Source organism: Ahaetulla prasina, chromosome 15 (genome assembly GCF_028640845.1).
Source record: "Ahaetulla prasina isolate Xishuangbanna chromosome 15, ASM2864084v1, whole genome shotgun sequence".
Lineage (NCBI taxonomy): Eukaryota > Metazoa > Chordata > Lepidosauria > Squamata > Colubridae > Ahaetulla > Ahaetulla prasina.
The window spans coordinates 4,136,477-4,152,488 of record NC_080553.1 but is presented as its reverse complement, the minus strand read 5'-3'; the positions used below and the strand labels follow the sequence as shown (position 1 = coordinate 4,152,488).

General features: G+C 44.0%; 1 protein-coding gene across 11 annotated transcripts in view; it reads left to right on the top strand.

Moving 5' to 3' along the window:
* Positions 1 to 11,077, top strand: part of NCOR2 (nuclear receptor corepressor 2) — a 236,236-nt gene extending 225,159 nt beyond the window's left edge. For 9 of the 11 annotated variants that reach the window (XM_058158811.1, XM_058158809.1, XM_058158820.1 and 6 more), the window contains 3 exons: positions 438 to 668; positions 3,392 to 3,574; positions 4,974 to 11,077. In XM_058158811.1, coding sequence (XP_058014794.1) covers positions 438 to 668; positions 3,392 to 3,574; positions 4,974 to 5,155 — 596 coding nt within the window. In that variant the 3' untranslated portion in view covers positions 5,156 to 11,077. The remainder of the gene's footprint in view (positions 1 to 437; positions 669 to 3,391; positions 3,575 to 4,973) is intronic. The other 2 variants (XM_058158814.1, XM_058158816.1) reach the window with 2 other exon arrangements.
* The last annotated feature ends 4,935 nt before the right edge of the window (positions 11,078 to 16,012 follow it).

Below are 16,012 nucleotides of genomic sequence, written 5' to 3'. Positions count from 1 at the left end.
TAAGCTCAGCGCCCCCTCACCAAGCCAAGTTGAAGCCATGCCAGGGGTTGAATACAAGCCAGCTTCCTCCCCATCTCCTTGCCTTTAGCCTTGAGAATGAAACCATGCGGTCAACGGGTGCACCCAATGTGGCACTTCAGAAACAAAGAAAGTCCATGCCGCCTCCTGCCTTCCCTGGGAACATCTCCAGAACTTAGGACCAGGCCAAGTGTGGTCTGCATTGCAGGGTTTGGCGGGGGAGAGAAGAACTAACACAACAGTGTTGTGTCATTTCGCCAGGATGTGCTGACAGTTTTGTTTCTCCCTTCCCTTCTCCCTTCCTTTGTTCTCTTCCCTCCCATCTCCCCCGATTTCTTCCTCGGTACCCCCTTTTTCTCCTTCCCACCCCAAATCCCTTCCTCCCTCTCTCTCTCCCTCCCTCCCTCCCGTACCCCCAGGGTTAATCAGTTGTAGGAGCCAGGCGGTCCAAGAAAACCCCAGTTCCAACATGGGGCTGGAGGCCATTATCAGAAAGGCTCTCATGGGTAAATATGACCATCGGTGGGACGAGCCCGCTCCTCTCAGTACCAATGCTTTTAACCCTCTGAATGCCAGCCCAAGCTTGCCCGCTGTTCTGCCTGTAACCTCTGCTGAAGGACAGATTGACGAGATACATTCTTCCACGCCAGGTCGGCTCGGTTGCGTTGACGTGATTAATCCTCTTCTCTGTCTCCCATCCATCCTTCCTTCCTTCCTACCTTCCTGCCTTCTTCTGTGTGTTGTGTGTTTCGTGTTGTTTTAATGCCGCCGATTAATTCCTCTCTGGGTTTGTTCGGTCTCCTTGTGTGTGTATATGAGCGCTTGGCGAACGTAACCCTTTCCCCGTAAACCACTGACCGTTGGGCTGTCTCTCTTTTTTCGTCCTCATTTTTTTTTCATTGACCGCTCCATGTCCACATTGTCCCCATGACTTGGTGGTTAGAAATGTTGGGGTGCCAGGGAAGTAGACTGGGGTTCACACACCCAGGCAGCCCAGGATAGAGGATAGGAATGCCACCCCCTTGGTGACGGAGGAAAAAGGGGGTAGCTAGTCCTTGACTCAACCATTTGTTTAGGGACTGTTGGAAATTACGTTGGCACTGAAGAAAGTGACTTATGACTGTTTTTCACACTTAATGACCATTGCAGGGTCCCCATGGTCACATGATCAGAATTCAGACACTTGGCACAACTGGCATGTACTGTTCGGGGGTCACCCAATCCCCTTTCGCGACCTTCTGACAAGCCAGTCAGAAACTTTCTGATTCGTTTAACAACCGCGTTGCTAACTGAACAAACTGTAGTGGTCCATTTAACCACCATGGCAAGAAAGTTCATAAAATGTAGCAAAATTCATACCTGTCCCACTTAGCGATGGGAAATTGGGGGGGGGGTGCGGTCAGTTGTGGTCATAAGTCAAGGACTACATGTGCTTCTCTTTCACTTCACAACAACTGCAAAACAAAAAACAAAAAAACAACCCAGCCATAAAATCTAGTCCAATCACATGGGTCCCTCAATTTTATGACTTGCAAGGAAATGACGATCCTTTACAGTTGTAAGTCGAGGACTACCCATTGTGCAAAATGAAACCACAGGTGGTTCAAATCGAGGGAAAACTTCTGTGAAGATGAGGTTGAATAGAACATTTTTGAGAGGACCTGGGTGCGCTCTGGGTTCGCTTGTTTTCTTATGGACGTTTCATTACCCAAACTCGGTAACATCATCAGTGCAAGCACTAGCTGTTCACTGTAACACTGATGATGTTACCTAGTTGGGTATTGAAACGTCTACAAGAAAAGAACCAAGCTCAGAGAGCACCAAGGACGCCTCATTTCCACCCTGAGCCACAAATATTCTCCTTTATTGGTAGAGAACATTATGGTGGCCTTCTTTAGCTTCAAGGCTATGCTTTGGAGTGGTGGCCATTTGGGTCCTTCATGAGGTCACATCCTTGAAGAGGAATCTCTCTGGGCCATTCACCCCCTTTCCTTCCAGCCTCCGACGACATCATACGTGACAGTCATTAGTTAGGGCAGAAATGGTCCCAATAGATGTAACAAATTCAGATCCTGGGCTCTATGCCGGGGTTGGCCGGATGGTTGCCAATATCCCCATGGATCAGGTGTGTATCTGGGCACCCGAGCCATTGGAAGCAGAGCAGAGAGATATGGGCCGTGTCCTCACTCTTCCTCCCAGGTCTACAGCAAAGAGACGTAATCTTTCCCAAATGTTCTCCCAGATAACTTTGCCCCCGCCTGCAAAGTTTTTGGAGGTTAAAGTTTTGGGAGGAAACACCCCCCCCCCCGATGTTCATGAAGGCTTGGCCTTCAGATCTTCCGTTGAGAACAGTTAATCTTTGGAGTGATGCCTTTCAATTCATGAGGCGGCAACCGTTAGCCCCAAATTCCGCTAGGGTCTGTTACACTACAGCCCCCTCCCGTGATCCTTGGCAAGCTTCACAAAAACGACTGACAGCAGTTCGTTTAGGGTCTGTTTTTCACAGTTACGACTTTTGCTGCATCTCACGTGATCAAAATTCAGGTGCTTGGCAACTGGTTTCATATTTATGACTGCTGCGGTGTCCCAAGTCCTGCGATCCTCTTTTTGCGACCTTCTGACAAGTCCGCCGGGAAAGCCAGATTGGCTTAATGACTGGGGGAGGGGGGGGGGAGCTAACTTTTATCAACGGCAGCGATTCACTTAAGAACGACTGCATAGAAAGGTCATAAAAATGGGGCTTAGCAAATGTCTCACTTGGCAACGGAAATATTGGCCTTGCTTGTGGTTGTAAGTCAAGGACTACCTGTCGTTGGGATGAAATGGGGGGAAGGCTTTCCTTTGTTTCTCAGCCCTTTCTCTCTCTCTCCCTCTCTCTCTCTCTTCCTGCTACCTGCTAAGCCTCATTGTTCTGTTGTGATCAAGTCCCTGGGAAGATGCGTTGGGAGGGCACCAAACCACTTTCCACTGGTTTGATGTAGTACAGGGGTGTCAAACTTGATTTCATTGAGGGCTGCATCAGGGTTGTGTTTGACCTCAGGGGGCGGGGGGACGTGGCCAGCTCGATGTCAGTCGTGTCAGGGGTTCCCATGGTGGCCCGAGTGCTCTGCCAACAAAAAAGGGCTCCCAAGCTCTGTTTTCGGCTGTGACGGCCTCCTGCAACCCTCTGCCAGCAAAAACGCACGTGGCCTTCCCAAGCTCTGTTTTCGCTGGCAGAGGCACTGTAGGTCGTGGTGTCCATGGCAGCCCCACAGGCCAGAATTAGGAATGCCATGGACCAGAGGTGGCCTGCGGGCCTTGAGTTTGACACCCCTGATGTAGTATGACTTTCTCCTGGGAGTTTGAAAAATGTTTTCTTTTTTTCTCCTCACAGGAGGGGGGAAACCAAAGGCCGCCGCACGAGCGAACAGTCGGAAGGCCAGATCTCCAGCGCCCGGCCTGTCCTCCTCCTCCGCTGAGAGGCCACCATCCGTTTCATCCGTTCACTCCGACGGGGACTGTAACAGGAGGACACCTCTAACCAACCGGGTTTGGGAGGACAGGCCATCATCCACAGGTATTAGCACATCCTTCTGCCCCAGGAGTGTCAGGCACAGAGAATCGGGTTAGGTTGTGGCTTGTTGAAGCCCGTACACAAGAATCTGGCCAATTAAAGTTCAGCATTAAATTGGCACTCGATAAAGATCGATGAAATTCTGGAAGGGTTGGGTTTAGACCGTTTGTGGCAATGTAACGACTCTAGGCTGATGACTAACTTAACTCCATCACCCAATTGTGGCTACTTCTCTAGAGCTTCATCTGGGATGTCTCCCTCTCAGAACATTCCAAATTGAGCCAGAGACTTCATATTTAAGAAGCCCTTTTCTTCTCTCCCTTTCCGAGAGTTGTTCCAAAGCTGCTTTTTTCAGGAGGCAACTGGACTTCCTTGTTTTTCTTTGATGTTGTGCTTCTCATCCAAGAAGTTTCTTCAGCTCTGACTAGATGGTGGGGAGCTGAAGAAGCTTCTTGGATGAGAAGCAAAAGGTCTTCAAAGAAAAACCAGAAAGTCCAGTTGCCTCCAGAAAAAAAAACCTTTGAGACAATGATTGAGGTTCTCCATAGACTTTCCAAAAGTTACAGTAGTGGCCAGAATTGTCCAAACTTTTTGGGAAAAGTAGTATTTTTGAATTTGATGGCTAACAACACCACTTTTTTGGGGAGTTTCAAGATAATCCTATTCCGCTGCTGGAATGGCCTGGGAATAGCCCAGACCTTCACCCAATTGAAGATCTATAGAGTTGACTAAAGAAACTTATCAGTCAGAAGCAACCCAGCAATAAAACCCAGTTAATAGAAGCCATCCTTCAATCTTGGTTTCACATTATAACAGCTGCGGAACTAAAAGACTTGATTCACTCCATGGGAAGATGCTGTAAGGCCGTAATTCACGCTAAAGGTTACCCAACTATTAACTGACATGGTGATAATTTTTGTACTGCATATCTCATTTTTTTCTATGGTGATTAATTTTGTATATCTCGTTTTTTCTACGTGTTTCCCTTCTTTTCTTTGTACTGTAACTGCTAGTCTAATAGCAAATCCTTCATAAAAGTTATTGCACTACATTTCTGATTAAATTAACTTTCCATTGATATATAATTTTATGGTTCTACTACTCAAAAAAAGTGTTGTTATTAGCCAGTTTTAGAAAATACACTTTTCCCAAAAGGCTTCCACAATTTTGACCACTACTGTAGAAATTCTCCCATAGATGGAATAGTGGTGATAATCCCAGTTCTTTCACCTGAGAGGATCTTCACAAAAGGGGGAGCTGCTCCTGGTGTGATCTTTGTGAGTGTGAGGAGAAACCTCTCCTGAAAGGAGAGATGGGTGGAGTGTCTTGCAAACCAACGTTACTTTCTTGGACCAGGCTCCCTCAATGCCCTTCTTCCACCTTCCTTTCCGTCATCTTGCAGGTTCAACGCCGTTTCCATACAACCCCTTGACGGTGAGACTTTCCACAGGAGTCGTGACCGGCCCCCCACCCCCAACTGCCACCGTTCTGCAGGGCAACTCCGGTAGCCAGAACCACGGCTGGGAAGAGGAACCCAAACCTTTGCTGGTTTCACAGTATGAGACCCTCTCGGACAGTGAATGAGAAAAGAGAAGGGCGTGACGGGAAGACCAATGGACAGATGGAGGTGGTGGCTATGGAACGGGTCAGGGCCGGCGGATTCTGGGAGCTTGTCTCCTTCAGGCCAGCTGCCAGAGCTGTTTAGGGGGGTGGGGAGTCTTTTGTTTATTTTTTTATGACATCTGGAAAGAGGGTATTAAAAAAAACCCCACCACAATAAAAGAAAGCTAATAGGTTTAAAGCCTTAAAAACAACCAGGAAATGGAGCCCACCGCCCACCCCATCCGATTTTGGATGAGGGCTGGTGGCCAAGAGGAGGGAGGGGCTTTGAGATGGCCAAGTCTACCAACACTCAGGGGGGTTTTCATCTTCTCCGTCAATTTTGTCCTTCAGCCCAGCAGAGAAAAGAGAGGGTGAAGGAAGAGTGTTGGCTTGGTCAACTCTCAGTGAGGCTCACCTTCCGGTATTGGCCCAAGTACCTTCTTGAGATGGGCTGCCGACCTAATACTTGAAACACAAATCATCCAACCCCTTTTCCCGTATCTCCTCGTCTTAGCTTAATGAGGGACCGCCGCGGTGGAGCTGTGTGTTGTTGGTCATCTAGAGAAGGTGACCCAATAAATTACAGATCTCATTTCTGGTCATTCGAAGCAGGAGGGTCAGGGTGTTTCTCCTTGTTCTGTGCCCTTGTAGACACCAAAGTGTGCGGCTGAACTTGCAATATGTTAGAAGCAAGTAGACGGAACTTGGGGTTCAAGAGATGGACGTCAAGGAGAAAAACTGAAAGAGATAAGGTTGTTTGGGACAACAGGGAGAAGGAATTGGAATATCCATCAGAGATAATTCCTCTAGTTAGGGGATTGACTATGGATGGAGAACAGAAGAGGCAGCTGTTGAAATGTACCAAGCTCTCAAAACGCTGCTGTGGGTATCATCTATAGCAGTGTTTCTCCACCTTGGCTCCTTTAAGATGGGTGGACTTCAACTCCCAGAATCCCCCTGGGCTAGGGGAATTCTGGGAATTGAAGTCCACCCATCTTCCATCTGGCTGCAATGGAGAAACACTGATCTACAGGGTATATTTTTGTTACATTTTGGGGGGAAATGATGCCAGATTATTTCAGAGGGTTATTTTTAATTCTCGTTTTTTTTGGGGGGGGAGAGGAAGGACTCTAAAACAGTGTTATATGCTGCTTTTTTTTGGTCGCTACTCTTGTACAAAGAGGGTTTCTATGTGGCGTGCAAGATTTTTTGAGCTGTTTGTCCATTGTATGGAAATGTCAAGAAGTAACCATGACCCAGCAAAATGGTTCTGTAATTCAGTAGAATGTATTAACGTAGCTCTTTTATTAAAAAAAGAAATGTGAATATCTATATATATATATATAGATATATATAGATAGATATATATAGATATATATATATATAAATATTAATGCAGACAAACACATACAAACACACACAGATACACATTCACACATATCATTTCTGGAGCCTTTTATCACCTGTAGGGACAAAGCAAGGGAGGCTATCGTATTTTTCAAAAAATTCTCTCGAGAAAAATAAGAGAACCTTGCAGGAAAGTTGAAATAGGTAGTTTTCTGTGTGCTTATTCAATTGGGGCAGGGGTTTGAGGAGAGGCTCCCCTTCCCCCCTCCCCTTTTTAACTTTCACAAACCACCATGACTATAATTCAAAGTGAATATTCTCATTTTGTCATTGGTTTTTTCTTCCTTTCGTTTCCCTTGTCCTACCCATGAACAGTGAAATCTCAACCTCGGTAACTTTAAGCTTCCAGAATTCCCCAGTCAGCCATGTTGGAAGTCCATATTTCTTAAAGTGGATAAAATTGAGAAATTCTTTTCTTAGATGGATGGTTGTCAAAATATTTTTCTTACTGAATTCTTGAAGCCAAGGATCCGAGATAGTTGAGTCTTTTCTGGAGCAGACAAGAGCCATGTTGGCATAGCTGAAAAAAGGACAATATCACACGGTTGGTGTCACCCCATTGTTTAAATTTGTTTCTACAGTGAAGTTTGCTTTCCCAACCATTTTTCTTCTAACTCATCCTCTTCATTTTCTCCTATTGATGCAGCTGCTTGTTACAGTATATTAAACTCCGGCATGCAATATTAAATTTTTGCAAAACTGGCATATGTAAACAAAAGCTCAGAAAAGATTTCATGGATTGGGGGGGGGGTGTTACGAGGACTCTCTCTCTGTTTCCCTTTTGTTAAGACTTCTGGATTTCTGAGGCTGAAGGATTCGGCCTAGTGGGGCTAAGGAATGCCCCCACTTTCCAAACCCCCAGTTAAGTCTTGACAATGAAGGACCTGCAATCAAAGGATGCGTTAGCACAGAACCTGGAAGGATGTTCTGGTGATAGACAAATGATGTGGGGAATAAATTCTAGAGTTCAAGAACAGTGCAGCCTCTGTTATAAAAAGCAACCCAAAAACCTACTTGGGGCAAGGCCAGATTTTGCTGAGTACTATCTCACAAGGAACAAAGAAAATCAAGAAGCTGCTCTTAGATAGTTGAAGGGACGTGGTGGCTCAGTGGCTAAGATGCTGAGCTTGTTGATCAGAAGGTTGGCGGGTTCAACTGTTTGAATCCCTAGGACCGCATTACGGGGTGAGCATCCCATGACTTGTCCCAGCTTCTGCCAACCTAGCAGTTCGAAAGCATGTAAAAAAATGCAAGTAGAAAAATAGGGACCACCTTTGGTGGGAAGGGAAGAGCGTTCCGTGCGCCTTTGGCGTTGAGTCATGCCGGCCACATGACCACGGAGACGTCTTCGGACAGCGCTGGCTCTTTGGCTTTGAAACGGAGATGAGCACTGCCCCCTAGAGTCGGGAACGACTAGCACGTATGTGCGAGGGGAACCTTTACCTTTACCTAGATAGATAGTCAGGGCCATGGTGTTCTGCTATGTCTTAAAAAGACTGTCCAGCTTCCTTCTTTGAAGAACCTCAATGTTCTTCCGGGACAGGAAATATTTAAGCATGCCCATGTACATCCCACACACCCAGTTTTCCACACAGATCATGCATCTGCCTTAAACAGATTCAAATCCAGTCAGTGTCTGTCCACCTTTTACCTTACAAGGGAGGTGATGTTTTTTGTTGTACTTGGGGGGGTGTTCCTATGTTGTTTATTCTTGGTCCTCATCGACCACAAAGCTCACAAGAACCATCGATAGGCAAGCAAACAAAACTAATGGTAGAAGAGAAGGGACACCCACCCACCCACCCACCCACCCAGCCTGCCACAACTTTGCCCATCTATCCATTGTCTTCGTTTTGAAAACTGCCAATTACTCGTCTTGCTTTTGAGCGTTGTAACTGGGAAGGGGGCCAATCTATTTTAGATCAAAAGAGTAACCCACCTGCCACACGTGCCTAGAAGTTGTTGAGAAGAGTGATTGACAATGGAGGCTCCACTATCAGTTTTGGGTTGTTGGGTTTTTTTTGCCTTTGGAATCTCAGTTTTGTCGTCAGAAAACCTCTTCAAACCAAATCTTGTCTTCACATCTCGCCTGTGCTGTGGGAAAGAAAAGCCCAAAATACCTTGATGACGGTTGCAAATTACCTTGGTTTTTACCCAGAATGATAGTTCCTATCTTTCATTCTTCAGTAGGATTTTTTTTTTCTCCTTTGATCGATCAAAGCCAAATCTTTAACTCATCAATCGTTGAAGCTCCTTGAGGAACCTCACGATAGACCAGAAAACCTTGATTTTTGTTTCATCGAATTATCTCCTGATCTGATCTTTCAAGTTGATTTGGGTCACCACGAGGTCAGTTCCAAGAAGTCAACCTTTCTCATTTCCTTCTTGAGCGCTGCCGTAAAAGTGGTTTGCCCTTATTCTTTGGCCAACACAAAGCTCTTCCCTGGAGGACCACATCCAGAGAAGGAGTGACCTTTGCAGTTGGCTCACAAATTCAGGAAACCCACGTGCAGAATGGCCTTTTTGAACTGGACATAAATACATACCAGTTGATGTCCTTCAGCTCAGCAAGAGTGGAGCCCTCACAATTCTTTGCTTTTAGCCATACCTTGTCCAACTGTTGTTGAAGACGTAGACTTTTCAAAGGTGCCAGGTTATCTGGCGCTGCTTGGAGAGCTCCAGACTTACTCAAGGTTCATAAAAGACAAACGTGTGGTGCAGATGGATAGAAAATGCCCTGAGCGCTTTGCTTCAACCTGTCTTTTCTTCCCAAAGCTTCAGACGGCTTTGCTTTAGACCTTCCGACAGCTTTGTAAATTTCCTATTTGTAGCATCGCCTCCTCCTCCTCCAACCCCAACTTCTTAGTTCAGCTTAGGAGGGCTAACTCGGCACTTATTCACCCGGGCTGAAATCACACTTTACTCTAGTCCAGGGGTCTCCAACCTGGCAACTTTATGACTTGTGGACTTCCAACTCTCAGAATTCCTCAGTCAGCATTTTGGGAGTTGGAGTCTACAAAACCATAAAGTTGCCACGGTTGGGAGACTCCTGCCCTAGTCTGCCTTGGACCGTGCACATACAGACACATACACGCCACTGGAACACAACACAGAGGCGTCCCTTGCCGGAGTTTGCAAACAGTACATTCCAGGAAGGGATTTTATGATCCAAAAACAAAACGAAACAAAACCCAACCTTCCTTTCCAAAGGTGATTTCTGCATTGTATTTCTTTCTGTGTATTTGTGAGTGTATGTGTTTACAAACACAGGCACGTTCTCTTGGATTCTCTGGATACCTACTGTGTTTGTGTGTGTGCATGTACCCTAGTAGAAATGCAATGACTCATCTTTTTGAGTGCCTGAATCTGGCCTTGCACGCTGCTCAAGGGCAACTGAGTCATGGCAACTGGTCTTATTTTCTTTGGGGTTTGAAATGTTTTGATGTTTCTCCAACCTTCTCCTCCTTCTCCTTCCTCCTCCTCCTCCTCCTCCTTCTCTCTTGTCTTCTCTTCTTCCCTAGTCCTTTGCTTTTTCTTCTCTTTCCTCCCCCCTCTCCCCTTTCCTTCCCTCCTCCTCCTCCCTCCTCCTTGTCCTCCTCTACTTGGACTAGCAGCAAAACATTTCAAATCGAAAAAGAGAGGAACTCCAATTGCCCTGGCTTAACATTCCAGACAACTCTTCCCCGTATCTGGATGACTGAGAATCTTCACGGACCTCCCCACAGGCATGTTTGCATGCCAAATCGATCTTGGCAAAACCTCCATCCCACCCACTCTCCCAACTCCACCCCACTCAGAGAGGCAGCAGAACCCCCTCTGCCCACGGTTAGCTCCATGCCAGGTGAACCCCAAGCACTGCATCCGCTTCAGAGGAAAGCCACAATGTCTACACGTTGCATCATTGACGTCTGTTTGAGTGACATACGATAGGTCTTAACCGTGCTGTTTGCAATCACCTTTTTAAAAAGTAAATAAATAATAAATAAATTGTGCAATCTGGACGGGTGGGGGGGGAGGGGAGAGGAAGCTATGTTAACCTATTAAAAGTTTGAAGTGTTCTCTGCTTTGCTGTTTGTACAAACACACACCCACACAAAAGGAGAAGAGCAATGTTATTGTTTGAACTGTACAAGGGTGCGTGGGGGTGGGAGAGAGGGGGGGGGGAAATACCTTATCTTTTGTACAACCAAACTGTGCATAGTGAGTTGTATGATAGAAACACGACTTGTACATAGAAAACTGCAAATTGTAAATATTGATGCAGCTTGCTCTAAAAAGGTTCTCTCTCTCTCTCTTTTTTTTTTTCCTTTCTATGAAAAGTGAAGTTTTGTTCATTGTTCTTGTTCTCATTTTGTTGGGTTTTTTTTTTGTTGGGTTTTTTTGCTCAAAGCCGGCCACAAGGCAAGTGGCTTGGCAGTGACAAAGCACTGCCTTCCTGTTTCAATAACGAATAAAAACAAAACAAAAAAAAGAAAGGGAAAAGATTTTTCCAGTTAAGTGCAGGTCTCCCATTTCTTTGTGACGGTCAATGTTCGTTCGGCGAGACAGATAAATAAAATTTTAAACAGGAAAAATCGACTGTAGAAGTGCTAAAAGAACAGATGCTTTTTCCTGCAAAAAAAAAAAGGTCAAAAAAGTCAAGATGGTGGCCACAGGCACACGTCAAAGCCCCAACCTTCTTTAGGGACTTCAATGCAAGGTTGTGGTCACCTTCTTCATGTTATTGATTACTCTCTGATATCTTTTAATCAGGTGGCCTAGAGGTGGAGGTCTCGCCTCACAGTCAGGAGGCTGTAAGTTCAATCCTAGGTAGAGGCAGATATTTCTCTCTCTGGGCACTCTTGAGAATTTATCTGCTGAACAAAACTCCGCATTGGCGACAGGAAGGGCATCCGGCCATTCAAACACTCTGCTACTCCACTCAGTTGCCCAGACTCCACCCCCCACAAGGGGTTATGGGATCATTAGAAGAAGATCTTTTAATCATTTGACCATCTCTTCTTTTAGCCCTCCACATTTAAAGATCATTTTGCTAGTGCTGTGGCCCAAATATAAAACTGGGCCGAATCCTGTTCCTAAATCCTGTTGCCAAGGCAGGCTGAAAAATAAATTGCAGATTACAAATTCACAGAGTTGGAAGGGACCTTGTAGGTCATCTAGTCCAACCCCCGCCCAAGCAGGAGACCCTGCCTACGCCATTTCTGACAAATGACAGTCCAATCTCTTCTTGAAAGTCTCAAGTGAATTGCTGCTCTACCTTAAAGTTTCAGACCTTCCAATTTGTTTATGCCTTTTCCAGGTCTGGAGTCAAATTGCTGATGTCTTAAGACAAGCTAGGGGGTTCTGTATTTCCAGCCCAGAGGCAGCGATTTTAGGATTAAGGATTAAGAAATGAATTGAGAAAAGTTCTTTATAGATGCTCAGCTAAAGTTTTTCTCTGTTTGGTGCTCAGAATGGTACCTGCTAACCACATTGTTTAAGTGAAACTTATTTTTCCCAGTAAACTGCAGAAACAAACCTTGAGGGCTCAAAGATTGTAAATTTCTTTCCTCCACAAAGTACTGGATGGACTGAGCTTGCTTAATGCAACTGCCTTGGTTCAGTTAATGCACAATGCAGCCTTTTGATCAGACTTGTGTTCCATAAACCTCCCCCTGGGTTGCTTAAGAATAGAGCAAGCTGCTAGAAATGTGAATATGTCAACCAAAAACTTGCAAGGGAAAAGATGGTGCGGTTCCAAATGTGACCAGCAGGGGGCAGGGTTCTACAGCTTTTTTGTTTCCAAAAGAACTTTTTCCCCTGAAACTCTACATTTCATTGTTTAATATACTGTTAATTTTATTATCGGGGACTGAGAACCACATACTCCAATTAGACCTAATAGATTTACTGAATGCTCCCACAAAGCAACTTCTAAAATCTTAGCTAGAAAAAGATGCAAAGGGAGCCTAAAGCAAAGTAACTTTAGAAAATTGCAGATTTTTCTCGCCTGTCCATGGCTTTCGGGAGGAAGATGAGGGTCCCAGAGGCCCCCAGTTGTGCTTCTCCAGGTGCACCTAGCCCACAACATGCAAATCACTGGTGGGTTTCAAAATTTTTTAGTACCGGTTCTGTGGGTGTGGCAGCGGAAGGATACTGCAAAATCCCCATTTCCTCCTGATCAGCTGGGACTCAGGAGGCAGAGAATAGATGGGGGCGGGGCCAGTCAGAATTTTTACTACCGGTTCTCCGAACTACTCAAAATTTCCTCTAACAGTTCTCCAGAACTGGTCAGAACCTGCTGAAACCCACCTCTGGCACAAATGATTGTACTATGGACTTTCCTGAAAAGGCAGATTAAGCACATTTGCAATTGGTTTTTCAGAGATCAAATTAAAATCTGTTTTTTTTCCAAGGAGCGAATGAAGCGAGAGGGGAAAAAAGAGAACTTGTCAGTTGCGAAGCTCTCCCCTTTTTTAAAAAAATTTTTATTTTTTATTTTTTTTATAAACATATCAATGCGTGAACAGTGTGGCACCTGGGTGTCATCCATTCTAATACAAATACAATTGTATTTATAATACAAAAACTAGTAGAATTGCATTCAATCAACATTATATATTTCTATTAATAATACACATTTATATTAAGTTGCAATCTGTCATTATCCAATTATTCCTTGTTTTCTCGTTATTGCTTTTATTATGTAAAAGTATATTCAGTAATATTCCCCCGTATTTCTATCTCTTATAATAACTTTTAATCATGTCACCCCTTTTTCTAAGGGCAAAGAAGATATCAATGGCCTGTGAAAGAATCAGGACAATGACCTAAATAATACATTTATTGTAATAGAGAATAGAGAATAGAATTTTATTGGCCAAGTGTGATTGGACACACAAGGAATTTGTCTTGGTGCATATGCTCTCAGTGTACACAAAAGAAAAGATACGTTCATCAAGGTACAACATTTACAACACAATTGATGATCAATATATCAATATAAATCATAAGGATTGCCAGCAACAAGTTGCTTGCAGTCGTAAGTGGAAAGAGATTGGTGATGGGAACGATGAGAAGATTAATAGTAGTGCAGATTCAGTAAATAGTTTGACAGTGTTGATGGAATTATTTGTTTAGCAGAGTGATGGCTTTCGGGAAAAAACTGTTCTTGTGTCTAGTTGTTCTGTTGTGCAGTGCTCTATAGCGTCGTTTTGAGGGTAGGAGTTGAAACAGTTTATGTCCAGGATGTGAGGGATCTGCAAATATTTTCACGGCCCTCTTCTAACCACAGATCATAACATGGAAACCGTAAAATACAATAAAGTCAAGATAAAATAGTGAAATTATAAAACTAATAAATCAGAAATAGCTCAACGTAACAGCAGTTCATTTAGCAACCGTTCAGAGTTAGAACAGCACTGAAAAAAGTGACTAATGACCATTTTTCACAAACCATTTGCAGCTTCCGTGTGGTTACATGACCAAAATTTAGACACTTGGGAACTGGACTCATATTTATCCCGGGGTCACGTGAACAACTTTTGTGACCTGACAAGCAAGGCCAATAGGGTCACTTAACAACTGTGTGATTAATTTAGCAACTCCAGTGGTTCCACTTAACAACAGTGACAAGAAAAGTTGTAAAATGGGGCAAAATTCATTTAACAACAGAAACGTCCGGCTCAGTTGTGGTCATAAGTCAAGGGCTACCTGTATTAGCTGTGAAAAGATTAGAGGAAAAGAAAGCTGAAGCAACAGGTTAAAACTTTATCCAAAGTATTTGTTAAGTTTAAATTGCAAAGTGAACAAAATTGCTGACGGTTGGGAAAGCACTTGCAAGAAAATAGTTCCTTTTTTTTTCCAACCAGGAATGGCCCAAAATCTTTCTTTCTAAAGCCCAAAATTCTGTCCTGAACCTCTTCACTATCTAAAATATCAAGTGCCCCTCCAAAAAGTCTCAACTTTTTGTCATTAATAATTGCATAACCCCTTTCAAAGCAGGTTTGATATGCAGGCATCTCCCACGCGTTCCCTTCCAGCTGTGAAAAGAACCATCCTGCGATCTGTGAACTGTTTTTATTAGGTATAATATCAGAAAAATTAGATGAGAAAAGTATGTATTTAACATTACATGTTGTAGCGGCAGCGAGGATTATATTTGCACAACATTGGAAAAAGGAAGAAATGCTGCGAGATGAAGAAATAATTAAGAAGATACCGGACTCTGCAGAAATGGATAGATTTGACATTGAAAATTAAGCAGTCACAGAATACTATCAAACATGGAATCAATTCTACTAGTGCATGGGTCTCCAACCTTGGTCCCTTTAAGACTTGTGGACTTCAACTCCCAGAGCTTTGCTGGTTGAGGGACTCTGGGAGTTGAAGTCCACAAGTCTTAAAGGGACCAAGGTTGGAGACTCTTGTACTAGTGTTTGGTAAAAAGGGGTGGAGGTTAAAAATATTGAGCGCTATCTTAACGAAATGAAATTCAATGGTGAAAAGAGTAAGGTTCTACATTTCGGCAAGAAAAACAAAATGCACAGGTACGGTATTCAGTTTTGGTTGCCACGATGTAAAGAAGATATTGAGACTCTAGAAAGAGTGCAGAGAAAAGCAACAAAAATAATTAGGGGACTGGAGGCTAAAACCTATGAAGAACGGTTGCAGGAACTCTGTGTCTAGTTTAATGAAAAGAAGGACTAGGGGAGACATGATAGCAGTCTTCCAATATCTCAGGGGTTGCCCCAAAGAAGAGGGAGTCGGGCTGTTCTCCAAAGCACCTGAGTGTAGCAACGGGTGGAAACTAATCAAGGAGAGATGCAACTTAGAACTAAGGAGAAATTTCCTGACAGTGAGAACAATCAATAAGTGGAACAACTTGCCTGCAGAAGTTGTGAATGCTCCAACACTGGCAGTTTTTAAGAAGAGATTGGACAACCATTTGTCTGAAGTGGTATAGGGTTTCCTACCTAGGCAGGGGGTTGGACTAGAAGACCTCCAAGGTCCCTTCCATCTCTGTTATTTTATTCTAATATAATCAGAATTGTTAAGCAAATTAAGTACCCAGACAACACGATGTTTATTAAACACTAAGAAATGTAATTAATTTAAAAAATAACATTTTTTTAAAAAAAAGACCCACCTGTGACCTTCAATAAACCCAACACACCAAGACGGTGATCTATTTGGGGGCCCTCCAATTCGATCCCTAAAAAAATTCTCTCCCCCCCCCAAATTTTTGACACACACAAGATGTGATTTTTCCAGGGAAGCCAATTTCAAACAGGCATTCAGAGAAAGACAAACAGAGACTGCGAATCCCAACCTCCCAGGACGCCAGAGGAAACACGCAGATGTTTAGCTAACTTTCTTATATACATACTGTATATAAATGGAGCTTTTTAAATTGGACACCTCCAGGGTGAAACCTGGCCAACTCAGGAAAGG